The sequence below is a fragment of the Olea europaea genome, chromosome 2 (genome assembly GCF_002742605.1).
Source record: "Olea europaea var. sylvestris chromosome 2, O_europaea_v1, whole genome shotgun sequence".
NCBI lineage: Eukaryota > Viridiplantae > Streptophyta > Magnoliopsida > Lamiales > Oleaceae > Olea > Olea europaea.
Window position 1 is genome coordinate 26,665,086 of NC_036238.1, and position 18,079 is coordinate 26,683,164.

The following is an 18,079-nucleotide window of genomic DNA, read 5'->3' on the forward strand; positions in this document are numbered from 1 at the left end:
TTCGAAATTGGGATTTGATCCTTCCTGTAGCTCAAATTGCGTACAATAGCTCTATAAATCGTTCACTAGGTATGAGTCCATTTGAAGCCGTTCATGGGTACAAGCCTAGGAAACCGTTAGATCTCATCCCTATGTCCCCACAGGCTAGAGTGTCAGTATCAGCCGAAGCATTTGCAGAACATCTTCGTGACTTGCATATTGAGATCAATAAACAACTTGAAGCTAGTAATGCAAAATATAAATTCCAAGCTGATTTACACAAACGACATATTGAGTTTAACATTGAGGATTACGTTATGGTTCGCATTAGGCCAGAGCGGCGTCTACATGGACCCGCCTCCAAATTGCAAGCTCGTAGTGCTGGTCCTTTTAAAATTTTAAAGCAGGTTGGTCCAAATGCATATATTGTTGACATTCCACCACACCTTGGTTACCACTCTACTTTCAATGTTGAGGACCTTGTAACTTATAAAGGCCATTTCATTCTCTCATATGACCCTCTGTCACCTCCTTTTGTGGACCTTGATCCTGATTCTTTGGCCCCTTCTAACCCACTACCACCTCTCCGAGTACACAAAGAAAAAATTGATGCTATTTTAGATTAAGAAACTGTGTTCACTAATGATGGAGAGGTTCAGCGCTTTCTTGTTCGTTGGGTTGGTCGACCAGATTCTGACTGTGCATGGATCTCCAGGGAGGTACTACAGCAACTGGACCCAGATTTATTGGAGTTTTATCGGAGTCAGCAGGATCTTCCTTGGCTCAGATCGCCTCCCGTCCACCCGAGGGGAGTTGGTGAGGACACCAGGTTTAGACCGCCACTGACACATTTCTACAGACGCCGGAAGAAGCTTGCCCAACCACTCAGCTTATGGTTGGGAGATTGACGGAAGCCTATAGTGATATAGTCACTCGACAGGGTCGAGTTTCTCTCCCACCCTGGGAGAATTGATGAGGACATCCCAGTTTTATTACTTTAGTTGGACGACATTTAATTATTTTAGTTGGACTTTTATTTCTTAGTTGGACTTGGGTTATTTTATTTTTATGGACTTGTGTAATGGGCTTGGCCCTATCTTTTAGGTTTGCAGTGTTTTCAGTATTTAAACCTATTTTACATTGTAATTGAATTGATGAATTTGATTGAATAAAAGTTGGCTTCTACAGCCCCTCCCCGTTTTTCCTCTCTGCGTTCTTCCCCCCCGGTTCCCTTCTTCTCTTCTCCTCCCTTCTCCTTCTTCTTTCTTTCTTATTCATCCTAGATCACTTATCTCTGAACATCACCAGTAAATTATAACCTCAGATATATCGCATTTGATCAATAAAAAGCATTTATATGAAAGAAGAAGAAAAAAATGCAAACAGTCCTGTGTCAGGTTAGTCTACATTTGAATTCTCAAATCCTGAATAGAAAAATTATGTTCTAACAGACAACCACCTGTCAGAGTATTCAAGAGGATATGAAACAATTTTGTTTATATACTATTATACTTGTAAGAGAAACCATGTACCTACCGCTTTTATACCATATACACTCGAGAGTAATTAACTGGAAATCCACATTCTCAACATAGCAGACTTGCGAATCATCGCTACATTTCAACCAGTTACAATCATGAATAACTGACCGAGTATCATAAACAGACATGACCCATCAAAGAAGTTTCTTCAGAATTTCAACGGTAAAAATATCAATATTAAGAAAAGCGAGTACTTCTAAAAGAAAAGATTAGGCGAAAGAAAATGCCTAGAAGCATAATAGTAATCGGAAGGATTCTTATAAACCTAAACTCGAAAGTTTAAGAGTAGGTGGAATTGCTTCTATCTTTAAGAAGGCAACAACAAATTCTGTACTCATGCCGAAAAACTGGAGGTGAGTAAGTTTTCTAAAATCAATCCAATTTTTGCAGTACAAAAACTAATAAAGTATATTTTTATCTGGCGAAGACAAATGAACCCACCTCTTTATGTTTCCTAGATGAAAATATATTGTTAAAGATTTTGATATACTAATTAACTTGAGTTAGTACCTCCAGAACAATCTAAATTACACTCTCGTACGTTCCCTTCAAATCCATAATCGAGGTGCTCAATTACTTTGCATCTATTAATATGATTGATACCCATGGCAGATCAGGCTCATCCTGGTCTAACTATTCAAAGCCAAATACAAAACCCTTGAACTTCAGTGTATAGGAGGATAAACAATAAATGATTACTAATTTTTTCCATGGCAGATAGTAAGGATCAGGTTGAATCTCATAAGATTAATTCATCTCAACATTTGGTATGACCCAGCATTAAAAGGAAAATCTTCAAAATTAGTTCCAGCAGAATTTAACCTAGGAACAATATGATTCCAAGCACTTCAAGAAATTTTAGCTCAATTTTGTTAAGCCCATGTTTGAGCCCCAATTTCTAAAAACTCATTTTCAACCTCACATTCTCCTAATAAAATAATTTTGCACGTAAATCAAAATTTTTTCCCAAACTTCTTAACCACACGTTGTCCAAAAACAAAAAACAAAATTCTATCGAAAAAACTATTCTAGCAAGCGATGGGGATCAACGGAGCCTACGTTTCATCAAAAGAATTATCACACGCTCTATAATAATTTCAAGCCCCAAATATGAAGTAAAAACTCAGAGAGTATTTCCACTATCATCCCCGTAAAATTCAACAAATACCAAAAAATATTCCATTATAAATGTGAATGGGGGTAATCATTATTGATATTTTGGAGTAATGTGGATTAATGATTTATAAGTAAGAGAAACTACAACCGGGGTATGACATGATTAATGATTTATAAGTAATGCAGATTAATGATTTATAAATTAACCCACTCATCCGATACATTAATCCCCTTGCAACAAAGACCAAGAATTTACAAGTAAGAGAAACTACAACCTTGTGCAAATGATTTACTTGATTAAGAAAAAACATCCCCACAGTTCCTCAAAATCCCACCATGGCATAAAACATTCACAATGTGGAGTCTGGTCAGTCAGCAGTTCATATCTAATTAACTAACTGACCAGGGAGAAGCAACATTTGTTTAATCTACAAATTTAAATAGTTGACATCAAACTTAGATATACAGTACAGCATTACATCTTGCACCCATAAAAAAATGCACAACAGTATGTCAATCAATGCTTTCAAGATTGTAAATGCTCGACTTTGAACATGGGCGACCAAAATCTGCTAAGCCATTATTCATCGAGTATAATAGTATAAATTTTGCCACAACATATGCCAGGGGTGCTTAGAGTGTTAGTTTGGGTGGGTGGAGGGGCGGGGGGGCACAGAGAGATGTCAGTTACAATCTGATATAATTATCAGAACCAAGGATATGATATCTCTCAGACAGGAGTAAAGGATGAGAGCAGGCATTATCAGGTTGCCGGTTCAGAAGGTTTACCAGTTTTTTCAGTTTTCACCAATTCCGGTTTTCAATGCAGCTTTGCACCAGATGGGCAACACTTTCTCAATCATATAAGAACAGCCCACAGGAAATACTATTATTATTCACTCAGATCCAACACATTCAAAAATTATCACGAACAGGCAATGTCTACTCTAACACATACTTTGACAACATCAATTTAAACAAAGTCTTAGCCAATCTAGTATTTATCAATCAACAAAAAAGGAAAAAAACACAAATAGACCATCTAGGGATTAGACAATAGTTATATGTTACTATATAAAGAATTCAAAGAACAATATCCAGATGATGATGCACAAGGCCTCGTGTACTTAGAAATAGTAAATCACTCCTCAAATCAGATACTCCAAAATATCAATCATGATATAACCCCATTCACATTCATAACGCACCAACTATGCTATCTTATAAATTCTTTGCACTCTCAGTGAATCTACAAATTAAGCAATTGAATGCATCTTATGTCTACAAATTTAATCTACTGCACAATCACTAAAGATATATGGACTAGAATGTTTCTCTGTTGCTTTAATGAACATTTTCCACGCTGCCTAAGGTTTGTTTTTCTTCAGTCAAACAAAATGAACTGATGGCCTTGAACTTTGCATCCAAATCATTCAGAGATTATAATATCAGCAGTGGATTTCTTATAGTCACAAGAAGACAAACATTATCTACCTTGATGAAGATAAAATATAAAAGAAAGGAAAATAGTTATCAAACAGTCCAGATAATCTTGAACTTTAGATAACTAATAAGTAAAGAATTTAAACCAACTGCTGCCTAAGTTTTTTTGTCATCCATGGTTCTTACATTATCCTAATAATAAAGTTCAAGGGAAATCTCCTAGCACTCATGCCTTCCCAACTTTCTAAGCAGAGAAGTCAGACTTCTTATAATTCACCAAATATTGAATTTTCCATTCAATTTCATTAAATTCAAATATTAACCATGATCTATTTGTAAAATTTCAAAGCATACTAATTTTCCAGAGACACGGTACCTGAGAAAACAAAAAAAGGATAAAACCAGCCGCATTTCACACTTACAAGTCAGAATTAAATCAGAATTAAATCCACCTTCATTTAAGTTCTAACCTTCAATTCTCTATCCAGAAATGTGATAATTAGCGATAATAAACAGAGAAGGGAAGGCGAAAAATCCCAGCAAATAAAAAAAAAATAAAAAAAAAATCACCAACCAGTTGCGACCAAGAACTTCTTCTGCACGGTACCCAGTAACCATCTCAAACACAGAATTAACGTAAATAATGGGATGGTCCGGTTCCAAAGCATCCGTTACAACAAACCCACAAGGCGCCGGCTGCAGAAGCTTGTCCACCGGAAAAGGATGCGTCCCACCTTCCTCTCCGCCGCTCTTCCTCAACAAAAACCCCAATCCTTCTTCTTCATCTTCTTCTCCTTCCATCAAATCAGACTCCGAGTTACTATCCCACTCCATCATACTTTAATTGATGATAGACACCCAATCAACACAAAATTCTTCACCCCATAATTCCAATAACAACAACTAACAGCTACCAATAATCGCACTTCAAAAGAGGGAAACAAAAAATCTTTTTAATCACTTTGGTTTCACCGGGACTTTTGGAGTTTTTTTTAGGGTTAGGTGAAATGAGTGGACGAAATTTTTGCAACAGAGAGGACCAAATAATAAAGAGAAAAAAGGGTGGCAGATTGTGCAGAGAGTGCAACAAATTCTAAATGGAGGAGTAGAGGACATGTGATGGTGTTTGCGCCATCTTCTGTTTGCCAAACTTCGTGGGAATGGGAAAAAAATCTCAGGCCTAACGTGCTATTTTTGGATCATTGCATATTTGTCTTTCTAGGCTTCGGTTGAAGTGAGAAATTGCGTCTCAGTTGTTAATGCCGCAAGCAATCACAATTAAGATATCTATTCTGAATTTATGTTAATGAAAATTAATTGAAGACTAGAAAAGTCTCTCTTTTTATTTTTTGAGAAGAATCTATTAACTCATATGTACAGTCTAATTATATTATAGAGATCTTCAATTCCGAACCCTAAAGACATGATAGAAATTTGTAAGAAAATAAGATGTGCAGACACTTTTCATATACGGATAATACGTCAAATTAAATACTTGAAAAATGGATGTGTTATTAAAGTTTCAATACATATACAAGGTATGAAAAAATATGAATCAACATTTCTTTTCCAATAAGTAATTGTAGATTCATAGGCTTAGTCCCCGTTTGGCCCTCGTTAAATTTCATTATATTATATTTCATTTTTTCTTTCATATTTTCAATCGCACAATTCTTCATAAAATAATATTACACGTGAATCGAAAACTTTTTCATTTTTTTCAACTACTCATTTTTCAAAAAAATTACTATTCCATCCATTTTCATTTTTCGAAAATGGGGGACAAGTGTAGGCTTAATAGAGATGCATGTCTTCGAATAATCATATCGAATAGAAAATTTACAGTGAAACTATATCGTAACTTGAACCAAAGCTTGGCGACAACTTATCTTTGTGTTATATTCCTTAACATCTCAATCGACTTTCTCCTCATCTCACTTGTGATTTTCTTGCTTTGCTAATAGGTTATTCGCTCGAGTTGAACTTGACTTTGTTGTGCATAATTTGACCTTTCCAGGTTGAGATTATCTTTCTTCCATTTAGCTTAAATTCCCGAAGACCTCCACGAGACTGATAATTACTTTACGAACACACGCTGTCCACTTCCAGTTCATACACACAGAACCTTCTTCAAATCCACCCACAAGACAATTTTCCTTTTAGTACAAAGAAAGAGTGAAGTTTCATTTCTTTGGGTAGATTTTCGATTTTTGTTGTTAATTTATTATTTTTAGAGTATAAATAAAGAAAAATGCCAATGAAGGATGAAACGACGCCACCGCCGAGGATCGGCAAGATAGGGCCGTACACTGTGTTCGTGACACCTCCGGTGACACCTAATTTCAGCCCAGAACTGAATTCTCCAATTAAAATCGCCCAGGTTCCGGTTCCGGTTCCGGTTCAGGTTCAGGACCGTATACCGGTTGGAAAACCACCGGTTCAAGCTCCGCCGCCGCAGTTTGATAAAGAGAGGTCTTCTTCTTTTGGCTTCCTCTGGGACGCCGTTGTCAAGATCCAAAATGGTAATACTATTGCATTTCGTCCTTTTTTATTTTTTTATTTTCATAAAAAAATTGTTACTCTTTTGAAATGCTGAAGATTTGTAATTAAGGTTGTCTGAAATTATTGTTCTGGTGAAATTGTGTATATTCATGTGAATTTGAAAATCATAAAGTGATAAATTTCCAACATTTCTTTAGCAAAAAGTGGGAAGAGGAGGGAGGAAGGCTTGCTCAAAGGCAAGAATCCTCATTTTTCTATACTGAAGTTTTGTCAAAACCTCTAGTAGAGCCTAAATAGACTAGCCATTAAAGAAGCTTAAATACTAGCCATTTAAGAAGCTTAAATATCCTTTTGGTATAATTATTAGATTTTAGTTTTTTCTCTGCCTAATTATCTGTAGCACATGCGAGTTTGGATGAGCACATAGCGCATTGGTTTGGCTTAAATCAGTCGAAGTATCAGTGGGCACTGGATGATTACTATGCTACCAATGGAAAGGTGAGAATTTTTTGCTTTATTTCTTTGATATGATTATCTATCTGGAAAATCGTGTGCAATGTTTCCAACTTCTTGCGTTTATTTGGTAAAACGTGTGCCTGTTGATAATAATTTTATTTGGATATTTCGAGCCAATTCAGCTCATTTCTGTGTGCCGGTTCCAATTTTTTCACGTGAGAAGTGTGTGTCTTTGTAGTTGTAGGGGGGGTTAGTTTTGCAGGCAATTTCTTTATGATGCAATAATTTAGTAGCTTATGAGCATTTTATTCTTGCTTTTCCCTCTCAACAAATGATTCTTTAACATTACTCTTTACCATTATACTTGTAGAGACACTGAAGCGACAATTATACATCTTGTCAGATCTCATTAGGAAGCATTTATCTGCAACTAAGAAAATCATCTTTGACTTGTGTTTGAGATTACATTTAGATTTTACGATCTTCTTCTTCAAGGACCATATCTTTACTTGGATTTTCTAGTTCTTTTAAGAGAAGTTCAATTTTAAAAGTCCATTTTGCAAAGCAACCTTTGGTGGTTTCTGAATTAAGTTCCTACTACAGAGAGGGGACAACACTCCCAAAGCACTCATAAAAGTAGGTTAAAGTGTATCTTGCACTCCTTTACGAAAGGTCCATTTTTGAGATGCACTTTGTGGTTCCTTTGCATGTGCCTTGTAACTTTTCCTACAAAATGAACTTACTTCTGTTGAAATTCATTCATGGAGGTTAGCAAATGCTGAAGATTTATGTCGACGGATTGGTCTAGAAATCTATTTGCTTGGGTCAAAAAATTCACATTTACAGGGAATCCACTATTGATTTGGTGGCGGCTTAATTTAAAAATTGTGCTTATAAGCTACAGTATATTCTGAAAAATCACTCGTTATTCTTCTGAGTAAAGGTATTGATTTTTGTTGCCTGGCTCCTCATATTCTGAGTTAACATGCAAAATAATAAAATAAAATACGGAGGTAATTTGTTGGTGTGGTTGGAGCACCATACTTGGCGCACCCCACCCCTTGGATATTTTTCTACATTGATAAAAGAGGGCTGGTAGAGACGAGAAAGTTTTTACAAATAAGAAAATGAAGTTTTTGGAAATAAGGCAAATCCATTTTGTGAAAAGGATCGCTACTTCACAATGTATTTTTGTTGTTCAATTTTAGTGAAATTTCAATCAGTAATTCTTGCCCAAGAGAAGAACATAAATTGATATTGTCTATTGATATCTTCTTTCTTTGTTATGAACAACCTATTCTTGTGAGGTTTTTGTTACTAATTGTTGGGAAAAGACCTCCCAAAGATTGCCCAAAGATCAAACAAAGTTGACAATGTGAAAATTTTCAAACCACTTCAAGAACAAGAAAATGAGGAAGAAATGATTTCAATAGATAAATGGAGAACAATGTGTTTGGATTACTTGAACAAGCCTCAAGTTAATCCCCAAGAAAGAAAATAACTTTGAATTTATACCCAAGATGAACAACATTCAATCTTGTAAAATTCTGTCCAAGTCTTCTTTCAAGTTTCTCTCTATTTTCGGGTCTAGGTCTTGTGTGTTGTGAAGGAGGGAAAAAACAGGAAATATATGTACCTATCGGGGCGCCTAGGCGCCCAAGAGTGGCGCCTAGGCGCCATGTTCTTGTCTGACTTCACAGTTGGGGCGCCTAGGCGCCATGTTTCTGCCGTGGAGGCAGAAACTGGGCGCCTGGTTCCAGGCAGAAACATGGCGCCTGGGCGCCCGGCAGAACCAGCCCATCCTTTCTCACACTAATATTGCCTGATTTACTTAAATATGGAACCAAGGGAGTATCAAAATTTAGAATTTAATGAGATCTTATTTCTTCTACCTTACCTAATTATTTCCCATGTGGTTATCTAATTTTATAGGTGTATTTTTGTATATCATGTATCCCCACCCCCAGCCCATTCCCAAGCAATTAATGTCTATGTTTGAGACAGCATTTATCTAGGTGTTAACTATGTGAAAGTTTAGACCTTGTGCCTTAGATGGGTTACAAGTTACTTATGTTGGTATTTAAAAGTGGCTAAATCCATAAGTAGGTATACGGAATATTCTGTTAAAAATTGAAAAGTCAGGAAAGTTGTGAATGTTTCTAAATAGCTAAAATTGGAGATGAAGAAGTTGAACGAGGAACGAGATTCTGTTTTTACGTCTGTGTGCATCGTTGAATATACGCAGATGATCTGAGATTCTGATTTCTGCTTGGAAATAATTCTGTATGTGTGTAGTCCACACCTAAACTGTTCTAACACATCTATTTATGACATGTTTTAACTGCAGAATCAAACAGGCTCAAAAGCCTGAAGGTGAACCCGTAAAAATACAAAATGTGTAACATTATCGAGGAGGTAAGATATTCTCATTCTTTGTTTAGGGTCATTTTTTTCTTGATCTTTTTTTAGCTTTGGACATTTTACCAGTTGCAGGGTTTCTCTCGAGCATGGACACCTGCAAAACCTCGATTCTAATATCCAAATTTCAACTAATGCATAAAGTAACGTCTTCTTGAAATGTACTGGTCTTCATTTTTAGCTGCTAAAATGCAACAGTTAAACATGTTGTATTAAATTCTGCGAGTCCTGTAATCTTAACGTCATCCTGGTTATAGGTTTCTTTGAATATCCTTTGCCGTTACCTTTGTATTGAACTATAAATATTGCCTCATTGTCTGTAATATTAATATTGAAGTTGATAGGACCCTGGGATAATTTCACTTCACCAAGCACACGTTCGAGTAATTAATGGATTGAAAACAGAACTCAACGTAATTATAATCTTCCACTACTGAACTGAGATTACAAAAGGAGATAAATTTGCTATAAGAAGAGCAGATACATAACAGTGAAAAGGATAAATAACAAAGGATAAATGGACATTTTAGAGGTCCAAAACTCTCCCAATTGACTACCAAAATTTTGCATCCCCCCCCCCCCCACCAATTACATTTATAGAGAATTTACTAGTTTGTTATTACAATTCTACCCCTTTTGCTAACTAACTATGGAATTATCTAGAATAGTGAACTAATAACAACTTATATTGGAATATTGGAGGTAGGGGCCTATTATTACCCGTCGCCACGAAATCCACCTTGTCCTCAAGGTGGAAGTTCAACTTAGGAATCACTTGGCTGGGGAAAGATAATGCATTTCTGGCCTCCAAAAGTCAGTTTCTGGAAATGCTATCTTCAAGATATCAAAGCAAAAATCATGCACTTTTTCTTGCTTCAGTCATTAGTTCAAATGAGAAAACATAGCATTGCATCCCCAGCATCAACATAAGCTGCCATATGACATAAGCTCCCTCACTCCTCTGTAATCAGATTTAACAATGCATATATCGATCCTTCCTTTCTTTCTATTCTTGGTAGCCCTAGCACTTACTAATGTCTTGTTCATAGGTCCCCAAACAGTTCTGTTAGTTCTTCCTTGGGGCCCGTTGAGAATGACAGCAGATTCATCAGTCTGCTCACTGTGGTCTGTGGCTATGTGTTTAACGTGAATACCAGAAGTTAATCCCATAAAAAGGTTGGTGGTGATGTCCACTTTGTCTTCCTATTTCCTACCAGAATAGTTACTGACCACCAAACCCTGCAGTCCCTTATTTGTATTGTGATGCTTGATTGGATTCTTCTCCCGCCATCGATGGTATAATTGTTTCCCTCGTAGCCATGGCAACATTGCACCTTTTATTGTCAACTCCATTACTCGGCCCAATCCTTGGGGCTCAAGCATTGGTTCTTCTCTGTAACTTCCTTGTTGTACACCATTGACGAGAATACTCTCCAACACCTGATCTGGAATTTTATACAAAGGCGACATCGGAATCTCAACATTCCGTCGGTAATCAGTTCGTTCTTGCCTTGATGCCCAACATTTTCCAAAGAAGTTGCGCCCTTGGGATGGCCGGAATCTTTTGATCTTCAAGCCCTTCAAATTGTAAAATGACTAGGATGAAAATTTGACTGGGGATGGAGAGGGGTTGCAACGTGATTGGAGGGGAAGAGTAGTATTGTCTTGGTTTGGTGTTAATATGGGTTTACCTTTTAATGGGCTAGGTTTATTTCTATTTGGGCTGAGATTTATTTGGACCCGTTTCACTATCTCATTTTCCTCTTCAACTCTTTGGGCCAATTCCAAATCCAAGCCCAAACCCACTAACTTCCCCACTTTTTCTTCTTTCCTATTTTCTACCTGCAGCCCATTAACAGAGCCCTCCAAACTTCCTACCACTTCACGCGATGATGAAACAGATGAATAGGATCGTCGATGTCCTTCTTTCACAGCATGCCAATGCCTCACCCACATCTAATTCATGGAATCCCATATGGCTGGTGTTGGAATCTCAGAGCTCCGCCTGTGATGTTTCTCGAATTCATCTGTGACTTCAAAAATTGCCGACTCTGGTGAGTTCTCAGTGATCTCTTTTTTCCTTTCTCTCCCTTTCTAGCTCCACCACGGATTTCTTCTCCTGATTCAGTCTATTTATAGGGACATCTTCTACAGCATGCTCCAATCTCTTCTCCTCCTTCGACGACAGTGATGGAGACACCTGCAGTTGACATAGGCATTCTTGCACAGTAGTCTTCTAGTTCTTCATGCCCGAATGCTTACACGCCGGGTATTCTTCCATCATAGAGTCCTCCTCGATAATTTTTACCTTTCCATTTTCCATCGTTTCCCGCCTCTGCTCATCCAATTTCTTCCCCAATTCCCCACACTTCCACCCTGAAAATTCTTCACAAATGGGAATCCTCTTCAAACGAAATTGATCCAACATCAAACTCTTCAATTCTTCCCACGTTTTCATCGGCCTTTGTCGATCGACCTACTGAAACGAATCCCATGCTTCCCAACCAAAACACGCTGTGGCAGCTTCTATTTTCTCAACTTCTGATAACTGGTTTCTGGAGAAAATCTTCTCTGCCTTCAACACCCACTTTGCTTTGTTTTCGCCATTGAATATTGGTATTTCTAGTCTTCCTTGAGCATCCAGCCCCGAATCTTTGTCTTGGACTCCTTCCCTTTGCATTATCAGCTTCTCCAACTGATTGAAGATTGAGCTCCATCTCTCCTCCAATTGTTTGCTGAAATTTGCTTCCATTGGCCCTGTGATCAATGCTCTGATACCAATTTGATAGGACCCTGGGATAATTTCACTTCACCAAGCAGGCGTTCGAGTAATTAGTGGATTAAGAACAGAACTCAACGTAATTATAATATTCCACTATTGAACTGAGATTACAAAAGGAGATAAATCTGCTACAAGAAGAGCAGATACATAACAGTGAAAAGGACAAATAACAAAGGATAAATGGACATTAGCGAGGTCCAAAACTCTCCCAATTGACTACCAAAATTCTGCCTGCCTGATCCCCACTCCCCCCCAAAGAGAATTTACTAGTTTGTTATTACAATTCTACCTCGTTTGCTTACTAACTATGGAATTATCTAGAATAGTGAACTAATAACAACTTATATTGGAATATTAGAGGTGGGGGTCTATCAGAAGTATGGCAAAATCTTGCAATTTGCCTGGAATATGGAGTAATTGATTTAGAATACAGTTTTCGTTCTTATTTTAGCTTTATTTTGGCAAATCCATAACGTAAAGAATGAAATTCAACAAACCAATCTGATTTTATATTGAGTATTAAACCAAGTGCAGCAACATGCAAGTTCCAAGCGCGTTGCACCTCACCATTTTAGTACAATTCTTATGGTGCACAGCCTCTTTGTGTAAATATAGACGAGCTANAAAGAGGAGAGCTTTGCCACTCATTAAAGGAAAACGCCAAAATTATGCCAAACAGTTCATTAAGAGTTAATTTGTCTCTCGCACGCTAATAAACACAACTCCATGGAGATTCAGTTTCACCCGACTGTTTAGCTTAATAGAGATACTATTCATTTACAAACATCTTGCAACTAGAAACATCTGTACAGTGAGTCTTGTGTCACCAAGCAACTCTACACTGCAGGTATGTTGGCAAAAGAGAAACCTTTGTAACCCTTGTATGCGTAGTATGCAATCCGTGTATAATAAAATCCTGGAATGAATAGAATTCCTCCCAGTGCAGCAAAAAATAGCCCTACATTTACAACATCAGATTAAAACAGATAAAATAATTACAGAAGTGGCATGCTGATGATAACAAATGGTTATTAACATCAAGACAAGCAAAAATATGCATAACTCATTTTAGACGAGCAATTGTCATGAAGAAGGGGATGTATGGACTCAACCTACCAGCAAGAACTTGTTGATATCAATACAACCACAACACCACAACAACAAATTAAATATTGTTCCCAATATTTTTGGGGTCAAACGGCTACAGTGAATCCTTTCTCATTACTCTGTTCTCTTCATTACCAGATCTGCTTGAAGATCTAAAGCAGCTAAGATGAGTGAAATGAATTGTATTACTACAAGAAATGAGCAACTAGTAATGAACAACGGGGTAACTACAAGGCTACACATACATTAAAGTGTTGCATATCATTCTTTGGCATTTATAACTTGCGGCAAAACTGCTCATGAGAAAGAAGTAAAGCAAAGAAGATTCAGTCTCCTTACAACCAGGAGGAAAAGAACATCGTCACAAATGCAGCATACTTGAATCATGGTTGCATGACGACAAAAGGCAAGTGAAGCAGCATCGTATAGAGCTAACTCCTTGATAATTGTTAATACAATCAAACACAAATCCATCATTACTAGACAAAATCATTATTAAAACTAACATACCTTTAATATAACTAGTACTTCTTATAGCAGATATATAAAGAATATTAGATTTATTTCTCGCTTACTGGAGGAATTAAAAAGGACGTGATGCATATGATTAGAGCAGGTTGTATGAGATGAAGAAGTGCTTTAGGAATTCTATGATAAGAAGAGATAGTTTAAAAAGATAGTACTACAAAATAGTTATTGGACCTATTATATTTTATTACATTGAATGTCGGGGTAATAAAAACCAAAATAACCACAAGGTTAACAACTTAACATAGCAGAAAAATAAGAGTTTAAGATGAATATGATCTCATACGAAAATAGCACATAACACCAAGGCCCAACTCAAATGATAAGAGTGAAGCCTTATTAAGTGACAAACTTGAAGGGGGGGAAAAAAGAAGCACAAGAGAAGTGAGAATATTTGCAATAGACGGAGGCGATAGTTGGGATATAATTTGCATAGACTTAATGAGCGTTCACAAGACAAGAATGATACAATCTCAATATAGTAAGAGTGAAGAAAGACAGTGGGTTAGATGAAAGGTTAGTCGAGACTTAACAAGTCGTTAAGTCCTATTATAGTTTCTAGGGAGTTACTTTCTTCAACTCTCCCAATAAAAAAATAGAATCAATCAAATGGAATGGAGAAGAAAAATTCACACAGTCGACCTCATATTTATGAGGACAAGGCTTAACTTGTTGTTGATGTACTTTATCTTATTTTTCTCATACAAAAAAAAATAATAATAATAATAAATAAAAATAATAATAATAAGAAAAGAATCTTTTACATCACCTCAGTCTATATCTATGCTTAAATTCTACCACTCAAGAAGCTCTTGAATTAATAGGAATATTGGCCTAACATGCCACATTCATTTACAATTTAGCATATCACTCAATTGAACTACATTATACCTTCTTGACAAACCTTCACATTAAGATCTGCATCTAAAAAATGAGCATTGTATGTATATTCAATAAATGAGCTAAATGTCAAGTTGTTACTTGTTACTGAAGTAATTATAAGAGTCAAGGAAACTAATCGGGCGATCTTTCAATAGACATTGAACTCAAATTTATTCGCGTCTTACCTTTTTATGTCATTTTATCTTCTTTAGAGAAACTTCATATATCGTTATAAGATTAAAAATCTAACAAATTCACCCTTGCTCATGTCTGTATGGAAAACATATCTATAATAATCAACAATAGTGGGTTCCCCAAAAATCTAATGCTTAATTAATTACTAAAGATTATTAATTTACTGAATATTAATCAAAACCCCCTTAAATTAATCATTAAAGAACATTAACTTAGTGAACTAGAAAGAAAGTTGAAATCCCACAACAAATACACCGATAAAAACACAGTTAAACTCAAACTTCAACAGAAAATTTACCGTGGGTGCGGTCACCGCCGACATTATTGACGGCCATGATGGCACCAAGAACGATTCCGAGAGCGCCAAAAACCAGGAGAGAAACGGCGAGGGCAATCTCCTTGATGGGCGGCTTGTTATTGACTGTGTAGGCTGATTCCATCATTATATCCTCATCTGATATGGAGAACGCATGATCCACATACGCCATGTACTGCTGCTAAATTTTTGCAAGATTTTTAAGGGCTTTTTGGTGTATTGAATTTAGGATTGTTTGATGCTGAGTAGCGGAGCTATAAGAGAATTGTGATTGAAGATCCTATGCTTGGAGAAGAAGGGTACTATAGGGTTTGTAGAAGGTTACTTTTCAACAATCAGCAGGGGAAAGGAGGCATTAATTAAAACACAAGCAAATAAACTTAAATTCGTATTTTCGATTGCTCAATTAAATCTTAAATATCAAATTTTGATCATTGAATTTAGATTCATATTTTTTATTGTTCACTGAAATTTAAAATGTCGAGTTTCAATCACTGAATTTTGAAAAATATTATACATTACGCACTGAACTTAGGTCCATATCTTCTATTGTTAGTGAGTAATATATAATATTTTTCAAACTTAGTGGTCAAAAATAAACATTTTATATTTCAGTCAGTAATCAAAGACATGAACCTAAATTCATTGACCAAATCTTGACTTTTTAAACTTCAGCAATCAATCGAAGATATGGATATAAATACAGTGACCATCGGAACAATTAACTCCAAGATTGTGTCTTGCAATCCGATTAGGGTCAACCTGCTGCCCAAATTGTGTAGTTAATTTTCAGCAACCGATACAGTGCCTTTCACTTAGTGTAATCGTGGTCACTAAACTTTATTTTATTTCATCATGGCCACTAATCTTTAATTTGTTATTTATAAAGTTTAGATAAATAGTGTCACACCCCTAACCTTTGAACATTTTAACAGTCAAACAAAAGTTTATCGTTGCAAAAGGACCTCACTAGTAGACATTTGAATACTTTAAATTCCAAATTCTAGAAATCAAAAGTTTGGGACTACATTGTCAAAATGTTCAAAGATTAGGAACCGCATTGCTATTTACTCTATAACATTTGATGATCATGATGACGCTAAGTGAAAAGCTTGATTGAAATCGTGAAACAAGTTAAAGTTTGTTGATATTCAATTGTCACAATAAAATAAAATAAAGTTTGGTGGTCATGGTGATACTTAATGGAAAGTTTAGTGGCCATAGATGAAATTAATCCAATTTTAATGGGTGGTAGATAAATAAAGCTTGGTATTTCAGCGTTGAATCATGTCATTTTTAAGAATTAAATGGGCCCGGGAATTAAATTGGCCTGTTTAGTTCAATTGACATTGTAAGGGGGTGTATTTAATCGAGACTTTTAAAAACTTTTAGAGATTTAAAAAGTTTGGGTGTATTCAATTGAAACTTTTAGAGACTCTCTAAAAATTTGGGTGTATTCAATGGAGACTTTTATAGATTTTTAAAAAGTCTCCAGAAGTTACGGGGTATTCAATTGAAACTTTTTAGAAGTCTCTACAAGTTTTGGGGTATTCAATTTAGAGGGACTTTCAGGAAATTTAAAATTTCTTGGATTTTCAGAGACTTTTTAATAGAAAATATAAATAGGATTTTTCTCCCAAAATCTCTCATCCATAGAGGGATTTCTAAAAAGAGTATGCTTTTCTTATTTCCCTCTAGGTTTTTCCTCTATCTCTTCCAATTAGGTATTTTTTTGAATCTTTGCTATGAGTTTTCTTCAAATCAGGTTATGGTAAATTTTCACTAGTTGATCTCTATCTCTCCCTCTAATTTCAAAGATTCGTTTTTAAGTGAATGTTGTGAATTCTCATAAATATTCCTCGATATCTCACATTTAACACTGTGAAAAGCATATTTTCTTAAAAAAATAATAATAATAAAATAAAATAAAATAAAATTCCTCAAAAGTCTTTAAAAGTTTTTAGTAAAAGTCTCCACAAATCCAGGAAAAAACTTTTACTAATTCTTACCAAATCCATAGAAATTACTTAAAATTTCACAAAATCCACAAAAGTCACCCACTTAAAAAAGTCTCCAAAAGTTTTTAAAAATCCCAATTGAATACACCCCCTAAATAAAAAAATCGAAAATTTGGACTATATTAAGATATCGCTAGAGCCACTTTTTCAGTTGGAATAATCTTCTTGGACAGGTCCATGCCCAAATAGGGGTCGACGTGGCTGCCCCCTATTAGCCGGTCGTCCACATATAGCAAAGCCCTTTTGGGTTTACCTCAAAATTTCGTTTTCTTATTTATTTACTTTTTTACGAGCTGAATGATGTCACAGGTGTGAACTGTGAAAGGGTCGAATTGGGCTGGTCAATTTAGGCAGGTGGAATAGGTCCAAACCCATAGTTTCGTGCCATAATTGGGCTACAACTTTACGGACTGCCATCTACGAAAATTTAGGGCTCGGTGTGACAAAATTTTTATATACATTTTGTTAAATTTTAATAAAAATTGATAAAATGTGCGGTTGATAAAATTGTGAATTCCAGAAGATGTATGGTTGCGACTCTTGTCGCTATATTTTTCATACTAGAAATGTAGTGGGCCATTACCTAACCGCTATGCTCTTTCTTCAAATGCTCACAAGCATTGAATCCATTGCACTCCTCTATTAATTTTGCCTTAGATTGATGGCGATCATAATGAATAAATAAAGGTTGCTTTCCTAAAAAATTAAGCTGATGTGGAGTAATAAATCCATTGATATAGCTAAACTTTTAGCTCTAGTAAAACATTTTCCAGAAGTTAATATTAGTTTAAATAAA

The 18,079-nt window shown here is 35.9% G+C and overlaps 4 protein-coding genes across 5 annotated transcripts in view; 1 reads left to right on the forward strand and 3 right to left on the reverse strand.

Moving 5' to 3' along the window:
* The window catches only part of LOC111368781 (adagio protein 1-like), a 13,263-nt gene extending 7,910 nt beyond the window's left edge, over positions 1-5,353 (reverse strand). Inside the window, exons 1-2 of one of the 2 annotated variants that reach the window (XM_022990231.1) lie at positions 4,654-4,839; positions 1,516-1,592 (exon numbers count right to left, since the gene is read on the reverse strand). Coding sequence is in view for 1 of the 2 variants with exons in the window: in XM_022990225.1 (XP_022845993.1) it covers positions 4,654-4,916 (263 nt within the window). In the remaining variant the exon portion in view is untranslated. Of the gene's footprint in view, positions 1-1,515; positions 1,593-4,653 lie in introns of both variants that reach the window. The other variant, XM_022990225.1, reaches the window with a different exon arrangement.
* Positions 5,354-5,997: 644 nt separating this feature from the next.
* On the forward strand, positions 5,998-9,822 carry LOC111368793. The gene is made up of 4 exons (XM_022990244.1): positions 5,998-6,601; positions 6,982-7,079; positions 9,385-9,452; positions 9,525-9,822. Exons 1-3 carry the CDS (start codon positions 6,331-6,333, stop codon positions 9,406-9,408), a joined length of 393 nt encoding a protein of 130 aa, XP_022846012.1. The 5' UTR covers positions 5,998-6,330; the 3' UTR covers positions 9,409-9,452; positions 9,525-9,822.
* Positions 9,823-12,884: 3,062 nt separating this feature from the next.
* Positions 12,885-15,617, reverse strand: LOC111368796 (transmembrane protein 230-like). The gene is made up of 2 exons (XM_022990257.1): positions 15,248-15,617; positions 12,885-13,195 (listed from the first exon to the last, which is right to left on the reverse strand). Exons 1-2 carry the CDS (start codon positions 15,435-15,437, stop codon positions 13,074-13,076), a joined length of 312 nt encoding a protein of 103 aa, XP_022846025.1. The 5' UTR covers positions 15,438-15,617; the 3' UTR covers positions 12,885-13,073.
* Positions 15,618-17,866: 2,249 nt separating this feature from the next.
* LOC111374640 (auxin efflux carrier component 2-like) overlaps positions 17,867-18,079 on the reverse strand; it is a 6,293-nt gene continuing 6,080 nt past the window's right edge. Inside the window, exon 2 of the mRNA XM_022997346.1 lies at positions 17,867-17,979. Within this exon, the coding sequence (XP_022853114.1) occupies positions 17,867-17,979 (113 nt within the window). The remainder of the gene's footprint in view (positions 17,980-18,079) is intronic.

What these genes read in the sequence shown, in the direction of transcription:
- LOC111368796 (XM_022990257.1), bottom strand. Translation starts at nt 15,437, where the DNA reads ATGGCGTATGTGGATCATGCGTTCTCCATATCAGATGAGGATATAATG. An exon ending in CGGCGGTGACCGCACCCACG is followed by an intron (nt 13,196 to 15,247) that starts GTAAATTTTCTG and finishes TTGTAAATGTAG; the next exon opens with GGCTATTTTTTGCTGCACTG.
- LOC111368793 (XM_022990244.1), top strand. Translation starts at nt 6,331, where the DNA reads ATGCCAATGAAGGATGAAACGACGCCACCGCCGAGGATCGGCAAGATA. An exon ending in CGTTGTCAAGATCCAAAATG is followed by an intron (nt 6,602 to 6,981) that starts GTAATACTATTG and finishes AATTATCTGTAG; the next exon opens with CACATGCGAGTTTGGATGAG. An exon ending in ACTATGCTACCAATGGAAAG is followed by an intron (nt 7,080 to 9,384) that starts GTGAGAATTTTT and finishes TTTTAACTGCAG; the next exon opens with AATCAAACAGGCTCAAAAGC.